We start from the raw sequence: 24,507 nt of genomic DNA on the forward strand, positions 1-24,507 counted from the left end.
CGAGACCTAGCCCGGGCCGAACAACAGACCAAATGCCGGGAAATCCATAAGAAACCTCAGCCAACTTAATACCAAAACAACCATTTATGAACAATATGCAAAACACAAGACCTCTCAGTCCAAAGACTTCCGTTTAGTCGCGAAGGTGGCTGCGATCCGCCTGCTGAGGTGCCAAGCGTCGTACGGAGTGCCGAATCAAGCTTAACCTTCGTTAACGGAAGGCGGAAGCACCACAAGACAAAATAAACTCCAGTCTAACTGCGCAAGGCAAACTCTAAGGAGTGCCACTCGAAGACTATGCACTTGAAGATCAAACATAAAGCAGCCAGACTAACGTGCTGCTGAACGACGCACTTCCATCACCAGCGTCTAGTAGAGTACGGAGAGCAGCGTACCCCGTCGATATACATGGGTGGTACGGTAAACGAGGATAGCAATCCCAGCGACGGAGAGACAGGAGGACGAAATAGCATCCCGCCGCACATAGAAGGTACTTCAAACTCAGGCTCGACAAACTACAACAGGCGAGATTTTGCTCCCCTTGCGAATCAAGTTAAACGGCACACCACGCCGCTGTCCACACTATTCACCGTAAAATCACGGTCCGGTCCTCCCATCGGGCCCCACTCGGCGTCCAGACGCAAACAACTCCAGCCGAGCCGAACTGTCTCCACGCCAAGGCAGCCCTCTTTCCTCCTCACACGCCTCCAGCTAAGCTCCGGCCAGCGATCACACAAGGAAACAACCGCCTAACGCCAAAGCGCCGTCTGACTTGGAAATAAGAGAGCACCGTAACAACATACCTGTATTTCACTATTTTGTGTTACGTCCATTGTGTACGCTGCCCTAGAACGACGCAACCGTCCTACCAGGCACATGTACTAGTCTTTTACAGCGGCAGCGATATTTTCATCAAAGTGGACGCCCCCAATACACAACAAATTTTAATCAACATTTCGCTCAGGAATGGAAATACTGTAGTATCAGTATGGCAGCGTTTGGTCAGGGTGTTCACATTTCCACCAGTGTCAATGCGTTCACTAGCATCCAACATCTAGGCCACGTCCATTCTATCGACACACATTTATTTCCGAAATTCCCATTTTGCCTTAATGGGAAACGTTTTATAATCAAGTCATAAAGCAATGAAAGCAATTGTAATAGCTCAACAACACGCAACAAAACTCTATTGCAAAAAAAGGTGTTGTGAGCATTTTTCGGTTTGTTTCTGTTTTGTATCGTGTGTTCACTAATAAATACAAATTGTTGAAAAAATGAAATTAGTCTTTTTTAAATACCCTGCATTTATTCATTATGAAATTACAATTAAATTAATACCATTAGCTGCTGACGGGCGTTGATATATATCAACGGGGACAGTTAAAAATGAGTGCCCCGACCGGGACTCGAACCCGGGATCTCCTGCTTACATGGCAGACGCACTATCTTTTTTTTTTAATCTTTATTGAACAAACTGAGCGTACATATATATACACAAAGCAACAGTTCTTCAAGGTACCATTTAAACATATACAAAGGAGTGTTAATTAAACAAAATATTAGAATAACATGAAATACAACAAAATATAAAACATTCTGTCTTCCTCTTTTTTTTTTTTTTTTTTTTTTGTCGATGCATGAGAACGTGGATAAGGGTGTTGCATCATGTGACAGGTAGGCATGGCACACCCTAACTTTGAGGGGGCTCAAGGAAGACGCTGCGGAGATAACCGGCAAAAGTTTGTCGATAAGATGGTTTTCGGGTGAGGGTGCTATGCGCGGTCACAACTTTGAACCAGAAGTCAAGGACTGTATGCGGACCACTCTGAAAGAGGTATACTAAAGCCTGTCCTCGAAACCAGATTAGGGTATGGTGCTTAGCAAGAGGGTAGTGAAATGTCTGGGGCAACAACAGGAAATGCGGGGTTACCGTCGTTGGCGGGACACGGAGGTAACAGCCCACGATTCGTTGGATGAGGAGCCATGCGTTTCGTTTCAGGGGTCGCGTAAGACGGTGCTCTTCGGTGTCTTCGAGCTGACAGCTGAGCCACCGAGGGCACAGAGGATAGCGCGACTGCAGGGATTTATCTTCGGCACACTCCCCGTGATACCCACATTCTCAACTTAATAGTCCACACACTACATTCGTAATATCCCTGCCATTATACCCATTACTCGCGGTAGACACTCCACCGAGTCCCGTAAGAGTTCAGACAAATCGTGTGCATCCGCACTGAAGAAGGTCATCGGCCGGTTAGCCTTAACGATATGAAGGTGCCCTAACATTATCAAGGTCTCCCTGTGATATTAATCGCAGTTGCTATCAATAAGTAAACAATAATCCAGTTTGCATGTTTTGAATGTTTGTATAAAATGCCTTCCATTAGCGGTAAGCCAATAACATGTTGCGACTTGGTCGTGCCGGACGCAAGCGCGAACCTCCTAGCAAGAGGGCACGTGCAGCTGGTGTGGTGTGTTGTGCTGTGCGACAGGAACAACTCGCCGCCAGCGCTGGAGCTGAAGTGCATCGAGGTGTGGCTGATATCGTGCACACTGTTCGTCTTCTTCGCCCTCATCGAGTACTTCGTGGTGCTGTTCGGCATCCGCTACGACAAGCACTGGCGCCAAAAGAAGCGAGACACCGAGCGAGCGGCGCCACCGCCCCTCGGCACGCAGGTAGGCGAGCGCACACTGCCGCGGAGCAGCAGGAGAACGCTGCCTTTTGTGTAATGTCCATTACTTGTCTTCGGGTTCTGCTTCTGCTTGTTTATCAATGTGAGCGTTGAACCGTGAATTTAACTTTCAAAATCTGTTCTCTTAAAGATTTCACTTTATTTACTACCGATTCACCAAGAACATTAACACATTTAATCACACTAGGTACTGAAATGCAGGAGGATCTGCAGCGAATTGGCGCATGGTGCAGGGAATGGCAATTGAATCTCAATGTAGACAAGTGTAATGTGCTGCGAATACAGAGAAAGATAGATCCCTTATCATTTAGCTACAAAATAGCAGGTCAACAACTGGAAGCAGTAAATTCCATAAATTATCTGGGAGTAGGTATTAGGAGTGATTTAAAATGGAATGATCTTATAAAGTTGATCGTCAGTAAAGCAGATGCCAGACTGAGATTCATTGGAAGAATCCTAAGGAAATGCAATCCGAAAACAAAGGAAGTAGGTTACAGTACGCTTGTTTACCCACTGCTTGAATACTGCTCAGCAGTGTGGGATCCGTACCAGATAGGGATGCTAGAAGAGGTAGACAAGATCCAACGGAGAGCAGCGAGCTTCGTTACAGGATCATTTAGTAATCGGGAGAGCGTTACGGAGATGATAGATAAACTCCAGTGGAGGACTCTGCAGGAGAGACGCTCAGTAGCTCGGTACCGGCTTTTGTTAAAGTTTCGATAACATACCTTCACCGAAGAGTCAAGCAGTATATTGCTCCCTCCTACGTATATCTCGCGAAGAGACCATGAGGATATAATCAGAGAGATTAGAGCCCACACAGAAGCATACTGACAATCCTTCTTTCCACGAACAATACGAGACTGGAATAGAAGGGAGAACCGATAGAGGTACTTAAGGTACCCTCCGCCACACACCGTCAGGTGGCTTGCGTAGTATGGATGTAGATGTAGATGTAGGTGAGCGTGGAAGTAGTTGCCAGGAAGTAACTGATGGAAAATAAAATTACCTTTAACAAATGTGAATTTTATTGCTAAAAGCCTTTTCAAAAACCGATTTAAAATTACAATCAGAAAGCACCCTCTAAATATCAAGTTAAAATTATTCAGAGGCAGAATAACAAATTTTTTTCAGTAGTATCCTTCGGGCTGAGAAGCTTCCGCCCCATTTCAACACGGCCGTAGTCACCACCACTCACAAGGACCTCTGAAAAACTACACTGGTGCAAATCTGCAACACACCAGATTACTTTAAACTAAAAATTTTAACAACTCACACAAACACATTAACTATGCAGCCCGTAAGAGGGATGGAAATGGTACAAACACTCACACTAAGAAGTTATTTGCCACCAAAAGTACAATTTGTTTTTAAAAGGGCTCTTACGGTGGAAGGGTGGCAACTTTATAAAATGGCTATTTAAATAAAACCCATGAAATTCAGACTTACATAAAGAGTACAACATGCTCTACATTACACGTATACCGCCTCGCAAGATGATAGGCAAGATAAAAACATATTTCAGGAATTCGGCCTTTACCTTAATTCTATAAATTCGTTAACACCGGATCCGACACACATGACAGAGGCAGCTATTAACGTATGGCAGACCGACAGACAGACAGACAGACAGACAGACTAACTGCCTAACAAATGCGGACGGGAGACACACGAGCAAGCTGGGGGCGAGGCTGACCAAGAAAACAAGTAGAATTTAACAAGAAAATGAAACAACATATCACATATTACTTAACTTCTAAAAACTGCGATGCCTGGCGAAGACCTGGCGCATGACCCCCAAAACGCTCTCCCGAACAGTCCGCTGCCAGCCGCTTCAACGGATGCAGGAAGGCGCGCCGATCTCCCGTCTCACGGCGTCGCAGCTCGCACGGGGCAGACCGATGTGGTACGTTGGCTCCTGCTGCTCTCGTGTCGGCCGCGAAGCCACTACCCCTCGCTATACGGCGCGGCCCACTGGACTGACGTGGCGACCTCACATGCGCCGACGCTCAAGGCGGACAAGTCATCTTGTGTCCCAGTGCGCGACCGACCAATCGATCGATCCAACCGCCAGTGCCATTGCCTGAACAAACTCGAGCAGACTGACGGCCTAACACATACTAGCACTCCGGACGACAGACAGACACTGACTGCCGCACAAATGCGAACGAGAGACAGACAAGCACCTAGCGACGCGAGACTGACTTAGCCTCACTCCGACTGACCAACTTAACGTACGGCAGACCGACAAACAGACACTGACTGCCCGACACACAGCCGGCTGACCGACTGACTAGGCTCAGGCTGACAGACTCACCCCTTCTCAGACTGACTCCGACTGCCGACTGACTGACTGACTGACTCCATGGTGAGCTCATAGCGCCCTTTTAATGCACGTGAACAAGCAACCTTTCCCCTTTCACACCAGAGGGAGACACGAAAGCTGCGATTGCCACAGCGGCGCCACCGCCAGAAACGGAAGGCGACTGCTTTACACTACGCGCTGCAGCGCGCTCTTCAAAACAGCACATTTTAGTACGGCTCAAGCGCACTGTATCTACCGGATGGCATGTTCTTTGAGAGGCGGGCATCGTTTGGGAATTTTCGTGATGACAATGTAACTTTTACGATTTGAAGGCGCGTGCGTTTCGGACATACAGTAGGAATACGCGTTGAGTGACCATGCAGGTGCTCATAATAGAATATTTTTCGCCAACATGCACTGCCTGTCAAAGAAAGTGAAGCACCGAGAAGGACAAGAGGAAGCGAAACGAAACTTTACGGGTTGAGAGAATGAATGATGTTATTGTAGTAAGTACAGAAACGAGTCAAACTTGTAACCTCCCACTATATTTTGTTTCCGTACGGAATTTAGACTAACTTCACCACACACTCTATAAAAGTCAAAATATTATCAAAACTATGTTCCAAAAACTGTTATCCAACTTAAACTCATATGCTAACTTTTGACTAAACAGCATCTAATTTGAACGAACTGAACTGTAACTGATCTGATGCCACTTTGTCTTTATATTAAATACGTAACTGAAGTACACTACTGGCCATTAAAATTGCTACACCAAGAGAAATGTAGATGATAAACCAGTATTCATTGGACAAATATATTATACTAGAACTGACATGTGATTACATTTTCAGGCAATTTGGGTGCATAGATCCTGAGAAAACAGTACCCAGAACAACCACTTCTGGCCGTAATAACAGCCTTGATACGCCTGGACACTGAGTCAAACAGAGCTTGGATGGCGTGTACAGGTACAGCTCCACATGCAGCTTCAACACGATACTACAGTTCATCAAGAGTAGTGACTGGTGTATTGTGAATAGCCAGTTGCTCGGCAGCCATTGACCAGACGTTTTCAATTGGTGAGAGATCTGGAGAATGTGCTGGCCAGGGCAGCAGTCGAACATTTTCTGTATCCAGAAAGGCCCGTACAGGACCTGCAACATGCGGTCGTGCATTATCTTGCTGAAATGTAGGGTTTCGCAGGGATCGAATGAAGGGTAGAGCCAGGGGTCGTAACACATCTGAAACGTAACGTTCACTGTTCAAGTGCCGTCAATGCGAGAAAGAGGTGACCGAGACGTGTAACCAATGGCACCCCATACCATCACGCCGGGTGATACGCCAGTATAGCGATGACGAATACATGCTTCCAATGTGCGTTCAGCGCGATGTCACCAAATGCGGATGCGACCATCATGATCCTGTAAACAGAACCTGGATTCATCCGAAAAAATGACGTTTTGCCATTCGTGCACCCAGGTTCGTCGTTGAGTACACCATCGCAGGCGATCCTGTCTGTGATGCAGCGTCAAGGGTAACCGTAGACATGGTCTCCGAGCTGATAGTCCATGCTGCTGCAAACGTCGTCGAACTGTTCGTGCAGATGGTTGTTGTCTCCGTATGTTGACTCAGGGATCGAGACGTGGCTGCACGATCCGTTACAAGCTACAATCCGACCTTTATCAAAGTCGGAAACGTGATGGTACGCATTTCTCCTCCTTACACGAGGCATCACAACAACGTTTCACCAGGCAACGCCGGTCAACTGCTGTTTGTGTATGGGAAATCGGTTGGATACTTTCCTCATGTCAGCACGTTGCAGGTGTCGCCACCGGAGCCAACCTTGTGTGAATGCTCTGAAAAGCTAATCATTTGCATATCACAGCATCTTCTTCCTGTCGGTTAAATTTCGCGTCTGTAGCACGTCATCTTCGTGGTGTAGCAATTTTAATGGCCAGTAGTGTAAAATAATTATCTGACCCTAATCAATATTTTCACTTACAACGCGTCTTGACAACATTGTTGAGAATTTCTCGAAAGCACAACAGTAAAACAGGAAGCAGACAGCGGCTAGGCTAGATTTCTATTTCTAAATAAAATTTCCAGCTGTTGCATTCTACTTGTGGTAATGTGTAATGACAAACGGTGAGCTGGGGAGAGTAATTATTCCTATAAAATCATGTTCGAAGAGAACGATTTTAGAATAAAGGATGTATTCAAAAATACAAAGTAAAACTTCGCGTGAACTTCAGGCATAACAATGGTCTAAGCAATACTATGTTTAACAAATGAACAATGGTTTAAAATGGACACAATGTTAACAGAGAATTCCTATAAAAATCAAACAGCTCAATCAATTAATATGTTACTGCATGACTCACGGAACTGAGGTGGTATTTCTCTCAGCTCTGAACAAATGAACAAAGTTAACTACCTCCCAATAATCAATTTTACAAACTAGATGCTCAGTGCTGCAGTCTTACCTCAAACGTCTTCGCTTCAAAAATAATAATAGTATTCAAAATATATATTATCTTCGCTTTCTAATATATATATACAAACACAGTGAAGCACCAAAGAAACTGGTATAGGCATGCGTATTCAAATACAGAGGTAAGTAAACAGGCATAATACGACGCTACAGTAGGCAACGCCTATACAAGACAACAAGAGTCTGGCGCAGTTGTATCGGTTGCTGCTACTACAGTGGTAGGTTATCAAGATTTAAGTGAGTTTGAACGTGGTTTTATCGTCGGCGCACGGGCGATGGAACACAGCATTTCCGAGGTAGCGATGAAGTGGGGATTTTCCCGTACGACCATTTCACGAGTGTACCGTGAATTTCAGGAATCCGGTAAAACACTAAATCTCCGACATCGCTGCGACCGAGAAAAGAACCTGCAAGAACAGGACCAACGACAACTAAAGAGAATCGTTCAACGTGACGGGAGTGCAACTCTTCCACAGATTGTTGCAGATTTCAATGCTGGACCATCAACAAGTGTCAACGTGAGAACTATTCAACGAAACATTTTCGATATGGGCTTTTGGAGCCGAAGGCGCACCCTTGATGACTGCACGACACAAAGCTTTACGCATCGCCTGGGCTCATCAACACCGACATTGGACTGTTGATGACTGGAAACATGTTACCTGGTCGGACATGTCTCGTTTCAAATTGTATGGAGTGGATGGACGTGTACGTGTATGGAAACAACCTCACGAATCCATGGACCCTGCATGTCAGTACGGGACTGATCAAACTGGTGGAGGCTCTGTAATGGTGTGGGGCGTGCGCAGTTGGAGTGATTTGGGATCCCTGATACCTCTAGATACGACTCTAACAGGTGACACGTACTTAAGCATCCTGTCTGATCACCTGCATCCATTCATGTCCATTTTGCATTCTGACAGACTTGGGCAATTCCAGCAGGACAATGCGACACCCCACACGTCCACAATTGATACAGATTAGCTCCAAGAACACTCTTCTGAATTTAAACACTTCCGCTGGCCAACAGACTCCCCAGACATGAACATTATTGAGCATATTTGGAATGCCTAGCATCGAGATGTTCAGAAGCGATCTCTATCCTCCCTCGTACTCTTACTGATTTATGGACAGCGCAGCAGAACTGATGGTATCAGTTTCCTTCAGAACTACTTCAGACATTAGTCGAGTTCATATCACGCCGTGTTGCGGCACTTCTTCGTGCTCGCTGGGGCCCTACACGATATTAGGCAGTTGTACCAGTTTCTTTGGCTCTTCAGTGTATATCTTATTTATTCTTGCCGTCCTTTACAGTCAATCAATCTTCATCTAACAGATACAATCACATGTCAACACAGCACTACAGAACACGTCCATCACCTGCCGCACTTCAACTAAGAATGTATGAGTCTGCACAGAGGCAAAGACTGTGCCACGACAAGACCAAAGATTGTTTAACAGTAACGTAACTTGCTCTCTCTCTGACGTGCACATTGATAACATAAACCAAAATGACTTGACCTCCTTACAAACTCACGAAGAACTTGGCCGTATTAGCCCACCTGTCAGTATGACGTTGCATCCTCTGACCTGGTTGCACGCACTGACTCTATTGGGAAGCATGTCCTGATGCAAGATAGTCTACGACTGCTATATGTGCTCCTTTATATCCTGGACACTGACACTCAGACATGATTGACATCCGAGATCATCCGACACATGTTCTACCGGCGACAGATTTGGGCATCTTGTTGGCTACAGGAGTACCTCAACATCACGCGGACAGTTCACAGAAATAGTTGCCTTCTCTGGACTATCATCGTCCTACTGGAAAATGGCAACACAAGTAATATCACACGATATGTGACACATAATATCTGCGACATACCGTTGAGCTGTCAGAGATCCTTCAGACACTACCAGTCGTGACCTACAGTCATACCCACACCACGACGCTAGGAGTAACACCGCTGTATCACCACAAAACACTGGAAGAGTGGGACCTCTCTCCAAGTCGCCACCATATTCGCCTAGGATGGTTATTCTACGTACTACCATACAGAACCGCGATACGTCTCGGATCCCAATAAGGTGTCATTCATAGGTAGTGCGTGCTTCTAGGTCGCGGCACAACACCAAAAGCAGCTGTTTGTGTTGTTGACAACAGCCGATGCATGCGACGATAATTCGCCAGTCCGCCTACTGCTAGTCTACGATCAGTGGAGCGGGGTGACTCAGAATGTTACAGGAAATCCATTACAGATTCTCGGGCGGCAAGCACAGTTGTAAAGTGGTTACGATATGCTTGGTGCAAACTACGACAGTTCTCTCTTGTGGTGGTCAGACTTTGCTGATTGGAACCTTCATCATGAGTATGCTTTCCTTCATGTTCCGGTGCAATCCAACTTCGGGCCACTATTACATCTGAATATCCCTCAAATCTGGTACTACACAATTTGACCATCCAGCCAAACGGACCCTTTCAAAACCCGTCAGGTACTGATACTGTTGTTTCATACGAGGTAGTGGCTTTTCCTCGTCCTCCACAGCGAACACTCAAAATCGCAGCCGTTCAAATCTCTTAAGTACCCTACCAGCAGTGGTAACAACACTAAACATGAACAGCGTTAATGGGCTCTAGAGGTTGTTCGTAGAGAATTGCCACTCTTTTTTGTTGCAAAGGTCAAGTGAGTATACTGTGGCGGAAGTTTTGTCCGTAAGCACTCTGCAGATTCTGAATCGCTAGTGCAGACAGCTCTCATTCAGAAATGTCGTAGAAACTTCGCTGCTGCAGACAGATCTCGTTAAGAAGTATCGTACGTGTTCTGCAGGTGTTTCATAGACATCTTAACTGTTTGCAATTGACATATGGAATACAATTGGCTTGCAGCTTGGTAGGATAAACTCAAAGCATTTCACTTGTTTCTCATAAATGTCACAGCGCAAACATAGCTATTTTTTAATTGGGAAAGAAGAGGATAGTTACCACTCCTTTCCATTTTATGTACTAGAGCTCATCGTGTTACCAGTTATCTGTTCTAATAACTTATACTTCGGTGGTATTGCGAAATGAGTTCCTAGAACGCCAAAATGAAAGTCTCCTGAAAAACTTTCAATTTGGAGGTAGGACAGCAAGGGCATCTGACCACCCTCTATATCTAACATTGACAATTCCAGATAAACATGCCAAACGCGTGAAAACACGGAATAAGGCCAGGAAAAAGAAGAATTAGATAACAAGGGATGATCAAAAAGTTCCCGTCTCTGGGTGTAGCTGCAAAGTGTATATGCAAAGTAGCGCGACTCCGATGCGACAATATAAGCACCGACATTTAGGCAATAGATTAGTGTGGTATTCAGGTATTTCCGACGTGCCAAACGTGTCCATACCGGACCAAGGCGCTGTTATTCTTTTCTTGGCTCCAAAAAGGCGAACGCCGGCAGACATCCTTTGGAGATCGAAGAGCGTTTAAGGGACAACATGTCTGTCGAAAACAATCGTTGTGGACAGGTGCGCCAAGTTTCGTGCTGGTCGAGGTTCGATGCAAGTTGCCGGTCGATCTGGGAGGCCAACCTCATCCATTACGGAGATGTGGGAGACACTCGAGCATTCGCCATTTACTCCTCATCTCTCCCCACGCTATTATCACGCATTCGGTTCCTTAGAAATGGCCTTGGAGGGTCGACAATTCCTTTCGGACGAGAATGAGTACCTGGCAGTTATGGACATTTTGTCACACAGCAGGACACAGTGTTTTATCAAACGGGTATCTTTAACCTGTGTGTTGGTGGGATGATTGCCTCAATGCTCACGGACATTTTTAGCACACCTCTCTCCGCAGCATTAATATCAGGTTTAGAAACCACATCCACTAGCGCCAGTAGCTTCAATTTGTTTCTCTAAAGAGAAATAACCTAATTACTGCTATGAGCACACAAACGTAGACCACTAGATGCACATTGCGCCATTCATGGTTGCAGCAAAGTTTAGTTTGCTTTGTGACCCTAAGCTATATGCACACTTAACAAACCAGCCGTCACTTTATCCATGATAACGCCATTTATTGAGGGATTAGATTTAATTCCTTTCAGACGCTAAATCGGCTACAGCACAAGATCTCGTATGGTAACATTGAAAATGTTTTCTATATGTTGGTAAGTTCCACCAATCTGATACAGTGTTCATCTATACAGATATGTTGATAGGCAATTAACTCATATTGATGACAGCGACGTTCAGTACAGTCTCTTAAGGTCAAGAAATCTAGAGCACCAGTCTTTCAGGTTCTTCAGGTCATTCTGACCACCAGTATGAGCAGCTGTCTTGCAGACTCATCCTCATGTACGTTGTGCTCTACTGAATACCATGTGATGTGAATCAGCAAAAGGAGAACTTTGTGCAGAGGCAAGTGCTGTGTTGGCAGGGCCAGCAGAACAGCTCGGCGATGCCCAGACGCAACCAGCTGCAGGCTCCAGCACCGTCGGCGGCCGCCAGCAACCACAATCACGTGTCTCCGGTCGCCCCCATCCGGCACATGTCGCAGCTTCCTCCACTGCTGCGCCGAGGGATCGGCAAGCTGGCTGGTGCCAAGGAGGCTGGCACTGCAACTGGCCCAGGCGGGGGCAGCGGAGGCGGCGCTGCAGGAGCAGCAGGCGCAGCTGCCGGAGGGGGCGGAGGAACCGTCGATCCGGGAGGAGGGGAAGGCGGCGGTGGTGGCGGCGGTGGTGGTGGTGGCGGCGGTCGTCCCGGAGGAGTCGGCAGTTCGCGCATCGATAACCTCCGGCTCTTTGGCGGTACCAGCAAGGTGGCGCCACAGCATCTCGACGTCGATGCCTCTAAGGACATCGTCCTCCCATCTAGAACAGTTCTCAGGGTAAGTTGCTGATGCTAAATGAGAACATATCATGCATGGTCGCAACCAAAGAATAACACAGTGAAGACTTGCCCGGCCAGTTTTTATATTCCTGGTGATTTTTGTTGTGTGGGCATTACACTGTGGTCCAAGGCATGTTTCTGTGCCTAACTTTTCGACTTATAATGCAGGGACATTCCTTCGATCACTGCCTAATGCATGTAAAGCAGATTTTATGTAAGTATGTATGTCCAGGATCTACCCGCAAAACCCCTGAATCGATTTCAACTAAATTTGGCAAACAAACAGCACACTTGCCAAGTATCATCACTGAGGGATTTATAACCTCTCAGTTCCAATAGAAGTGGCGATATGAGCAAAAACGTGTTTATCATCCCCTCTGTATAGACTGCTGTGTACAACAGGATTATTGTGCTGAAGCAGTATCAGTTGCCCTATTGACCTGATCTGCTGCACAGCCTACTCGTCAGAAGCAAAATAATTACTCGTATGTAGGCTGCCCTGCACAACAGGTGTATTGTGGGAGTTGTGTCAGCCTGTGTTATCTATTTCTTTTTCAGGAGCTACGTGTGTGAGTGGCTATGCCTGGAGCTAGACTGATATTAGTAGAGGAAGGAACGGACAAAGAGGCGGTGAGGTAGGAGGAGACAAATGTGGAGAGGAGGAGGCAGGAAGGGATGGACAGAGAAAGGGCAGGAGGGGATGGACTCAGAGAAGAGGGAATGAGGGACACAGAGAATGGGAAAGAGGGGAGGGACAGGGAGAGAGAGGTGAGGAGATGGACATAGAGATAGGGGGAGGAGGAGATAGAGACGGGAGGGAAGAGGAGGTGGGAGAAGAGTAGGGAGAGAGAAGTCCAGAGAAAACATGGAGAAAATGGGCAGAGAGGGTGAGAAGAGGAGATGGGCGTAGGAAAGAAGGAAAATTATGGTTTAACGTCCCACGACATCGAGGTCATTAGAGATGGAACACAGACTTGAAATGTTTCAAGGATGCGGAAGGAAATCGCCCATGCCCTTTCAAGGAACCGTCCCAGCATTTGCATGGTGCGATTACGGGAAATCATGCAAAACCTAAATCTTGACTTCAGGAGGTGGATTTTAACAGTTGTGCTCCAAAATGCGAGTTTTCGAACCATTGCACCACATCGCTCCGTGAGATGGGGAGAAAGGGCAGAGTATGATCTGGGCAGATAGTTGGCGAGAAGATGGACGGAGAGGAGGGAGGACAAAATGGACAGAGAGAGAGAAGGAGATGCGTGCAACATACCTTTAATACACGTACATGAAGGGAAACTGTTGGAAAGAGGCTAATAAATAACAAATACCAAAAACATACCGTCATATAAAACAGGTGCCCCGAGTATCAGAGCGTCACATTCCACAATTTAGTTTGACAAATGCGCAGTAAGCTAGCGAAAAAGACAATCTGACACCTTTCGGTGGGGTATTTAGTCAGAGGTTTAAAATGTTTGATTTAAATGATAATTTGTAGATATTACACATTCTGTAGCACAAATAGGACTCTTCTGTCATCAAATTTTTGAAAGCATTATCAGCGATCTTTTAGTAATATTATAATTAAAAGCACAGTCTTGAATTGCGATCAAGAATGTGCTTTTAATTATAATCTTCTGTCATTGTCAAACGGTCATGGCACGTTTTGCTCTTTAGCGGAATATACGCTGTGATGAGTGTTTGTAGAAAACTGAAACTGTGCGCCAGATCGGGACTCGAACCCAGATTCTGTCTTTCGCAAACAATGCATTACCTATTTGAACGCACTTCTCTGGTGACTGGAAGCTTTAAGTCAGCACTATATATTTTAACACCTACCCACATTTTTCACAAGCGCTCTCTACAATTTTATGGGACCAGCACCCATAAGTGGAAGGATATGACGGGGAGCTGTTTAAGTTCATGTCCCTCTATATCTCTGTTAACAAGCAATAAAAGCTCTTAAATGCTGACTTCACACTACTTTGTCAGGCAGTTCTGGGACGGCATTAAATTTTCCAGTTCCTCACACTTAAGATAATCACTTCCTCTCTCATGTTGTCAAAGAATCATAGTCCAAGTCTTCCGAGAGTACTTTATCCTCCCTCAACGTTAAGCAGTTTTAACTGGTCACAGACGTCCAATGCTGTAATAGAATATTGATACTAATGACAATAATCAACAATAATAATGTGATTGTGTTTAATTTACATCCATCGGCATGAACACATAGGTTTCCAAAATAAATGTCCGCAGTAGCTGTCAACGAGCAGTACTGTAATGTATATACATCACTCACACATAGCAAACAACTGTCTTTATGCTAAGTACTGGAATGGAGAGCAAATATCATCTGACTTTCTTCAACAAAAGAACATTGTATTATCAAATACTGACATGGAAATGAGGCAGAAGCTCCTAAATGTGACCAAAATACAGCGTTGTATAGAAGTGAAACGTAGACCATCGGAAGTCCGAAGAAGAAGAAACTAGAAGTGTTTCTAATATCATACAATCGAGGAACGCTAAAGACTGGGTAGACCGATGAGGAACGAAAGAACAAGCACTAGAAAAATTAAGTTAAGATCAAAGAAGATGGACAACCCTTTCCAGCAAAAAGGAGCGGGTCTGTGGGAGATGTGTTACAGAATCCAAAAATAATTAACTTGGTCCTGGACGGTACAGTCAAAGGGAACATTATATGGACAAAGAGTAGAAATTGTAGACATATTATAAAGGCTGTTGGGCGTAGTGGGGACGCAAAGCTAAGAAGATTAGCACAAGATAGGCACGACTGCTTCCAGCTCATCAACAGACTTATAATTTCAAAAAAGTCTGATGATGTGCATCTTTGATTACGACCCTCGTTATATCCCGGACACTACTAAGTTTTCGGATGAAAATAACATGCACCCGGTCACATACAGGATTCACCATTGTTGTGCCACAACATTATCAAACGAAGACCAAGAGCAGGTCAAGAATCGAGGTAATCCCATCCATGCTGTGGAAAACTATTGCTAAAGACAGAGGAATCGACAATGATCATAGGCATTAGAATACCGAACAAAGAAAACTATCTTACATGTCTCATGACATGTAGTCCTACAAAATAATCTCATAATGATTTTATTTATTGCAAAGGTACATGGAATGAAGATTCACAGTCTGTCCCCCATCCCCATTCTTCCCTCTCCCCCTGCTGGCCGGCCACCGGTTGCAGCCGCCAGGCGAGAACCGATCTGAAGGTGAAACACTCAGGAATACGTCCGCCCCGGTAGTTGAGTGGTCAGCGCGACAGAATGTCAATCTTACAGGCCCGGTTCGATTCCCGGCTGGGTCGGAGATTTTCTCCGCATAGAGACTGCGTGTTGTGTTGTCCTAATCCTCATCATTTCATCCCCATCAACGTGCATGTCGCCGAAGTGGTGTCAGATCGAAAGACTTGCACTTGGCGAACGGTCTACCCGACGGGAGGCCATAGTCACACGACATTTTATGTATTTACTCAAGAAGACAATTCATTGGGCTAAAGTTCTACAGTGTGTCCCAGAAAGAATGGTCAGTATTCAGGGATATGACAGGGACGATCATTCGAAGCCAAAAAGTCTAACGAACATGAACTCTAAAATGCATACCATAAGAGTCTTGAGCACTTCTTCGTCTCTGATACTGTGAAAAAAAATCTCTTCTAGTGCAGACTCTTTTCTTTCCATATTTTCAGAGGAAGCAGTATGGACTAAAACGAGAAAAAATTCTCTAGTAAACACGAGCTTTAAACTGCATACCTTAAGAGTCATGAACACTTGCTCAGTAGAAGAGATGTGTTTCGCAATAGCAAAGACGAACAAACGCACTTTAGAACTCACGTTTACTGGCCTTTTTTCTTGTTTTGATCCACGCCACCACCTCTCAAAGTATGGAAAGCAGAAGAGCCTGCAGTAGAAGAAATTTATTTCACAGTACCGAAAACGAAGAAGTGCTCATAGTTGCTAAGGTACGGATTTTAGAACCCATATTTACAAGACTTTTTTGCATCGAATGATCGTTCCTGTCAAGCCCCTGTAAATTGACAATTCCTATTGGGACGCCCTGCCTTAATCGAGACATGGGATGTTAGATGTTTGAGTGAACGGTACAAAACGAAGAGGTCTTTCGCGGAATAAGCGAGAATCGGAAACTGTAAAATTCTAGTCGTAATTGTAGGTGCGGCAGTGAGTGCATTTAAAAATATTTTTACATACTTGCTGGAACAAATGACGATCTGTTCTTAAGACACCATTTAAATACAAACAAAACCGTTTTTTTCTTGTATAAGCACTAATAATTTCGGATAAATTTATTCATTTTCTGTTGTAGTAGTGTAGCTATACTAACCAGAGCAACACCCAGCGTCTAGTTGTGTGACAGATCAAGTATTTGTCCATTTGAATACTGCAGGCGAATACAGACGAAGCTGCATCTGAGTGACATAACGGTACTCAATAGACTAGAAGGGAGTTATTTAAATAGAGACAGATAACTTTCAAATAAGACAGGAGCCACTTCGAGTACAGGTAAATAATATACATAGATTCTAGTTGTTTTGAGTGTGTAAGGGGCAGCAGTGGTGAAGTATTTAAATCTAGACGAACATTAGAACAAGTATAGGATCTCATGGAACATAGATGTGGAAGACATGTAGATCGTAAAAGATTAGCTTTCGGCAGAAACTGGCAATGGAACTTAATGGAACCAGTCGAAAAGCATATGCATGACTTCACAAAAAGGAAATTGTGGAATATAACGCACTCTACCAGAAATATATTCTTTTGAGAATAGCTTACTTGTTCTTACAAAGCCTCAGTTACTTTAAGAAGCTCTCAAAGCACTAACCATACAACTATTAACCAAATATTGCAAGCTGCATGTAGAGAATGCAACTGGGGACACCGGAGACGACAGAAAATTCTGATAAAATGTGATCTGCGTTAAATTAATTTTATGCTCCCTTAACCTTCGTTGCCCTTTTCAGCACTCTATTAGTCTAAGATAGGAACGAGGGAAATGCTGTGCATGTGCCTCATATAAACGAGAAAATCAGAAACGAATGGTATGTCTTAATTCATCTTAAATATCGTGCATATTAGACTGAGAGTATTAGCTCAGAAGGACGAGATGAGGCACTAATTTTACCGCGGCCATATTGAAAGAAGTCTCCTTGCCACCTCACTCAGAGAGAAAATCACAGCCATATTGGTTCACTGATTAGTGTTAACGTTTTCATTCAAACAAATTTTAGAACAGAGAAGTCACAAGATTAACTGTGACCAAGAATAGGTTTTTAGTTTACAAAACATCAGAGTTTTCAATGAACTGAACTCTTCAGAGCCGCTTAAGTTTTTCATATTGCCAAACATTTTCAGAATGTGTGTTGCCTGGGCCTGCGGGCTGTGCAAGATTTGTTGAATACTGAGCTCGAAGTAAGGGTGTTAAAACCCCGTAGTTGAGCGTCCTGAAACTACAACACACCCAACTGTTTCAAACTCAGATGAATGCATTCTTAGGGGCACAGATAACGCACAAGAACCCATGTGTTTCATTAAAAAGCATTATCTGTTTTGCTTTTCTTTTCTGTCAGTATAATAACTCCTGACTGAATTTTGCACTCTGTTGTCAAGTTGAAACTCCCTGATACAGTAAAAAAGTATGTTGGATAGTTCAAATGTTCAAATATATGTGAAATCCTAAGGGACCAAACTGCTGAGGTCATCGGTCTCTAGACTTACGCACTACTTAAACTAACTTATCCTAAGAACAACACACACACCTATGTCCGAGGGTGGACTCGAACCTCCGGCGGGAGGGGCCGCGCATTCCATGACATGGCGCCTCAAACCGCGCGACCACACCGTGTGGCTATGTTGGATAGTGATTCCTTCTCGAAACAGCTGCTAGTTGACGGGTAAGCTTATTTTCCCGATATCGTTTCACCCAAGAGTACTCTTCAAGTAACGTACGCTGGAGCATTTGTGTGGAATTTGGAAAGTATGACAGTAGTACTGGCAGAACTGAAGTTCGCCTATATAGTTGACGCGATAAGTGAACTACCACTGAGAGTCGATTCTCTGGGTTAGGGTGCCGCTCTAGCACACCGTTACAACCTATCAGGCTGTCTAATAATCTGACAGAATCTTTGTATAAGTGTTACTAGTTAGTATCCCAAACCCCCTCCCGCTGACATAAAACAGACAGTGTTGAAAGCGTCAAGTGCGGTGAAGTGTATCTAAGTAAGTGTTTTCCTAGCAACTCTTTTTAGAAGCCTGGTATACATTGCCTGGTTCCTGCTGGCTACTCGGACTCCAGCCAACTTTCACGTAATCTATTTTCGTCCACTCAGCTGCGAAACTCATTCACACGGGTTCAGAATTAGTTTAGTACAACCACGCTGACGGCTCTCTGTAATTAAGCGTCCATTACTCAACCCATATGATTTATGGATCATAAATGATGGCTGGGGTAATTTCCTCAGCCATTACACCACAGAGCTGGGTGTGGCCCGGACCTCGTTTAATTACACGTTTAGTCGCTGAAAGGAGAAGTTACTGCTTTCACACACCCTAGCGGCAGTCACTTAAGCACCACTCTCTTGGCTATATCGAACACCGTCAAACTGATACTTCCTTCGCCTATCTACGTAGATGGGAGTGAGATTAATATTATTATTTCTACTCCATAAGCCACTGTGCAGTCTGTTTCACACCAGTATCAGGTATTCTCAAAAAAATCAAATGGCTATGAGCACTATGGGACTTAACATCTGAGATCGTCAGTCCCCTAGAACTTAGAACTACTTAAACCTAACTAACCCAAGGACATCACACACATCCACGCCCGAGGCAGGATTTGAACCTGCGACCGTAGCGGTCTCGCGGTTCCATACTGTAGCGCCGAGAACCGCACGGCCACTCCGGCCGGCAGAATGTATGCCTCTGTACGCGTACGCTCCCTTGTATTTTGTATTATCATGATCGTTACGCTACGTATACGATGACGGTAGCAAAATAATCGCACTTATTTCCTCGAATAAAAGCTCTCTACATTTTTCCAACAAGGTGTCGTAAGAAATACGTCACCCTTCTTCAAGAGAATCCTATTTAAGTTCCCCAAACATATCCATTACACTTTCATAAGGGCTTCATAGATTCGTTGCGATCCTAGCTGCATGTCTCTGCATTCTTTCCATGTCTGCAATCATGCCTACTTGATAAGGACTTCCATTGCTGGAAATATACTCTATAACTGGGCGCAGTAGTGTCTTGTGTGTGATTTGCTTTACAGTTGCGTTACTTTCTCCCAAAACCCTTTCAACAAATCTGAGGCTTCTATCCACCTTCCCTTATAATGAATTTAGGTGTAGCTAGCATTTCATATCGTTTCTTAAATACCCTTAAATATTCACAATATGTGCACCGTTAATCCTTTAATCAGCTATTACTGAGTTTTATCTTTTTGTTGTAGGCATTATCATACACTTACATTTAAAGAGAGGAGCTGTTTATTACATTGCATTGTCTCGTTACGACCGTCCAACGATACTTTCATGCATACAACAGCTGCGTCAGTGGACAATCTGAGGATGCTCTTGACATTTTACGATAAATCGTTTGTCTATACAGAGATCCTATAACGCTTTCTTGGAGCACACATGATCTTACCTTCGTTTCTGCTCAACATTCGTTGAAGTATCCATACATGGCAGACTGACATGTAATTGAAAACTTTAATACATCCACTAAGATCAGAATCATGGAATTTAGTCTGTGTTTCTAGAATTCCCATATGCAAAAAAACTTAAATTCGTCACTTTTTTAGTTTTATCACTTATCTACAAAGTGCAGTGGGCCAAGAACAAACTCCATGTGATTACAAATGGTTCAAATGGGTCTGAGCACTATAGGACTTAACATCTGAGGTCATCAGTCCCCTAGACTTAGAACTACTTACTTGTTAGACCTAACTTACCTAAGGAAATCAAACACATCCATGCCCAAGGCAGGATTCGAACCTGCGACCGTAGCGGTCGCGCGGTTCCAGACTGAAGCACTTAAAGAAAAAGCGACACATGTCGTCAAGGAACTCACAGAAGAAAACTTCCAGTACTGTTTCCATCAATGGATAATTCGTATGGAGCGTTGTGCGGGTAGAGGAGGGGAATATATTTAGGTGGGCAGCAACTAAATATCTATGTTCTAGAAACAATTTATGTTTTTACAACAACAGTCTCATTATTTTAGAGCCACATTTCCTGTAGCAACATCATAAGCTTATGAAGCACTGTTACAGTGCAAAATGTAATCTGACTGATAGTGAATCGTCTTGTAACGTTTAGCATTTTAGTACTTTCAATAATTATTATACTTGCAATGCATTTGTATTTTGATTTTACCTCATTTTCTAAATTCATCACGTAAACTGGGCCTTAAGCAAATCATTGTTTTGGAATCGATGATTACTGATCATCATGGTGAAATTTAAATCAGCTTCGAAGAGTTACCAACATCCAACATCCCTTGATCACGCAGTATGGCTCCGTATGCTCCTCAGAAGCCAACATTTGGAAATTTCAAACAATAATAATGCTCACTTGACCGCCAAAGCAGTTACATACTATAATAGGCCTACATACTTTAAATGATAATAGAAATTTTATCATAGTAACCACGCATGCATAATTTTAGCTTTCTAATTAAAAAATGTTTCTTTTAATTTGAGACATTAAATAGTGAAAAGCATTACAGAGACAGACAACAAAATATCACTATACGGTAAAAGCTGAACTCAGACTGACTGCACATAGAAACTACTGATTTTAGAGAACGCAAAAATTCCGGAAAATTATCTGCTTGGAAAGCCATAGTGTAATAGCCTAATGAGATGAATGTACTTTGACATTTGATTCCTTAATTCATTCAACATGTCCCATAGATCCCATCAAGAGCGAAAATATCCAGAGATGTAGAAAGAGTCATTAACATTAGACAAACACATCATAGAAATAACTACGTAAGCTTCTGCAGCTGGTGTCATGATGATTAAAATTGGTCTGGCTGTTGTGCCACGTCATTTTACAGAATACTTTAATTGTAAACTTAAAACCAAAATTTTGACCGTATTATAATGTCCATCATCAGAGCAAGACTGGTTTTGGTGAAATAAATATGGCTCTTTTTAATGCAGACGATCGGTGTCAATACATCGTGCTTTAGAAATTTATAGGCTCTAGAATATAATAGGCTAGTCATGATGGAAGGGGGAGTGTAGGAAAGAAGCTTTTCGTATGCTAACCAGCTTGTCGGTGACTGACGATAGTGTGCAAATTAGCTCTTGCCTTCTAGCAGTCATATTTTCTTCCTGGTGTTTGGCGTTCGGCAGCCAGTTGATGTGGCTCCTGAGAAACCACAGAGGGAACGTGCTTTGTTGCCGTCCCTCCTCATGACAGCCAATCGAAGACAACTGCTGACCACAGCTTTGGGCAGGCTCGCCCGATGACTGCGCATCCGGCAAGCGCACTATGGTGCACACAGCATCCCACAGCCGAAGCAGCCAGCCAAGCTGTTCTCATTATTGCTTTCGACTGCAGATGCATTGAGAGTCCTCACAATATGTCAGTGCCCCTTGAGACCTGGCTGACTCAAGGTAGCTGAACTGTCAGCCCCTACCCCCTTCTCATCAGACCCACGACCCAACGTGTTAAGAGCTGTCAAAACCTAGAAGAAGAAAAAAATAACCATTGAGTTTGATGACTGATAATAATTATTCACTTGATTTAGACACTTCACAACTTGCTAAACGAATGAACCTTCTGATTTAGTCACCTGCAAAGAGATGGCTGTAGCTCTTTGATGGTCTCTCATGTATGCCCATGCCCGCACTTCCTCAACCAAATTATGGGCCACCTCCCTGCTAACCCTGTACCTCACCACAGAATTGCTTTTGGGCATTTAAAAGTGGTTTGTCTCATCCCACAGATTATGTTGCCAAATGGCGTCGCATTTCTTCAATTACCTTTCCAGCCCCCATCGCTATTGCCTCCTTCGTAACAGCAACATGCGCACCATGTCCACTTCCATGATTCTCTGCTGAAATGCATGCATAATAACATTTACGACCTCACTTTCCACTCAGATGCGCCCGAGTCATCCTTCAATAAAACCTAATCATTAAACTCAAAATTAAAAACGACAAAACTAAAAACCATTCCATATTTCCAAAATAGCATATTATCTCCATAATCAAAGCACATCCAACGGAATAGACAGTCTTACCGACATTTCACCACCTCCTGGTGCAGTAGACGAAAAATAGGCAGGCGGATCTACAGTTAACAGGCCTCAGTGGCATACAGAATAGCAACATTGGCTACTGAACTGAAAATGAGTCACTACTGAAGCTAACCTATGGAACCAAATGGTGCAGACGATGCAGTATAGAGCTGCAGGCACGGACATGACAGTGTAAACTACACTGCTTCCACTCGAGATCTGAATTGCAAGCAGCCGGGCGCCCACAGACACTGGCAGGCAGGAGTGAGTAAACAGCCTGCACATGTGCGTGCAGTGTCACAGGTGGATAGGGCTGGGCAGTCAGCTTACAAGTAGCACTGTGCACAAAACACTGACTAAAGACGAGACCTTATACCAGACAATACAGAGTGACTGACTTTAATTAACAAAAAATATTAATACAAGCCAACTTACAAACATTTTATTTAGTTCTTCCATCTTGATTTTTTCCTTCAAATGAGTCATAAAATCTTGCTTGCTCCCAACCATTTGCAGTGCACCTTCTGTTGCCACGGAACAGAGCTTGTCCCATGGCAAGCACATGTTTTCTACAGACTCACAGACAGTGTCAAATATGTCATGACCTGTAGTTCCTGCCGGCCGAAGTGGCCGTGCGGTTAAAGGCGCTGCAGTCTGGAACCGCAAGATCGCTACGGTCGCAGGTTCGAATCCTGCCTCGGGCATGGATGTTTGTGATGTCCTTAGGTTAGTTAGGTTTAACTAGTTCTAAGTTCTAGGGGACTAATGACCTCAGAAGTTGAGTCCCATAGTGCTCAGAGCCATTTGAACCATTTTTGAACCTGTAGTTCCGAATTAACGCCACTCACAAAAATTGCGAGTTGAGCAATATCTGTGGTTTCGACAAAGGCTAACGAAAAAGCAATAAAAGTCTGGCACTTCTACTTCAGTTGATTTTCCAAAACCGTGCCCATATCGCAAACAGATACCATTTGCTTGGAGGGACAAACTCCTACAAATTTCATAATGTCTGCTGGCGCTAAGTATTCGACGACGGCGAGCAGGCGCGATTTCACCAAAAGGGACCCATTGAAAACGGTGTTTCGGTTGTTGCAATGATGTGTGCAACTTTGTAGTTAGCTCAAAGCGCTGCATCAGTTGAATCTTCGTCGACGTCAGCAATCTACAGTAGTTGCATAATACGTATGTAATAAACGAACTCAATACTTGTACAGATTGAGTAAAAGTAGTATGTACTCATTTGTTACATTTATTTATTCTGCGTCAGATTTACCTGTCGCTGAACTTCGCCCTTCAGTGTGACAATTAGTTGCTTTCTTGTATTACTGTCCAGCCTATCTTACTACGTCGCGTGAAGAGACCTATAGTGACGCTGAATATTATACTTCTTCGTCGCATTCAGAACTTTGTGACACACAAGACACTGAAGCAACTCGTCTTTCTCAACAAACAAAAACCGTTCTTCAAAACTTGGCGAAAATTGCAATTAGCTGCATCCAGAACCCATTTTCGTCACACGACCACTACGAATCAAAAGACGTAATTAAGTGGAACTTAGCGGAGTAGGGCGCATGCGATGTGAAATGGACCCTTACGGGCACCCTAGCCCTATCTTCTTTTCGCCGGGCGAGACCGTGAGCGCCCGTGAACGTCCGTGTCCCAGGGGCTGACTTGGAACAGCAGGGTCTAAACAAACCGCTATAAGGAAACTGTCAAAGCACTTGCGCGCACACCAAGAAGAAAACGTGTCCACTAGAAGCTAAGCGCTGATTTGCACACTGTCGCCAATCGTTAACGAACCGGCTAGCCCTCGAATAGCTTATTTCCTACACTCCTCCTTT

General features: G+C 44.2%; 1 protein-coding gene across 1 annotated transcript in view; it reads left to right on the forward strand.

Moving 5' to 3' along the window:
* The window catches only part of LOC126194889 (glycine receptor subunit alpha-4-like), a 108,075-nt gene that overhangs the window by 72,811 nt on the left and 10,757 nt on the right, over window positions 1-24,507 (forward strand). The window contains exons 8-10 of the mRNA XM_049933281.1: window positions 2,493-2,676; window positions 11,875-12,124; window positions 12,245-12,366. Coding sequence (XP_049789238.1) covers window positions 2,493-2,676; window positions 11,875-12,124; window positions 12,245-12,366 — 556 coding nt within the window. The remainder of the gene's footprint in view (window positions 1-2,492; window positions 2,677-11,874; window positions 12,125-12,244; window positions 12,367-24,507) is intronic.

Source organism: Schistocerca nitens, chromosome 1 (assembly GCF_023898315.1).
Source record: "Schistocerca nitens isolate TAMUIC-IGC-003100 chromosome 1, iqSchNite1.1, whole genome shotgun sequence".
Taxonomy (NCBI): domain Eukaryota; kingdom Metazoa; phylum Arthropoda; class Insecta; order Orthoptera; family Acrididae; genus Schistocerca; species Schistocerca nitens.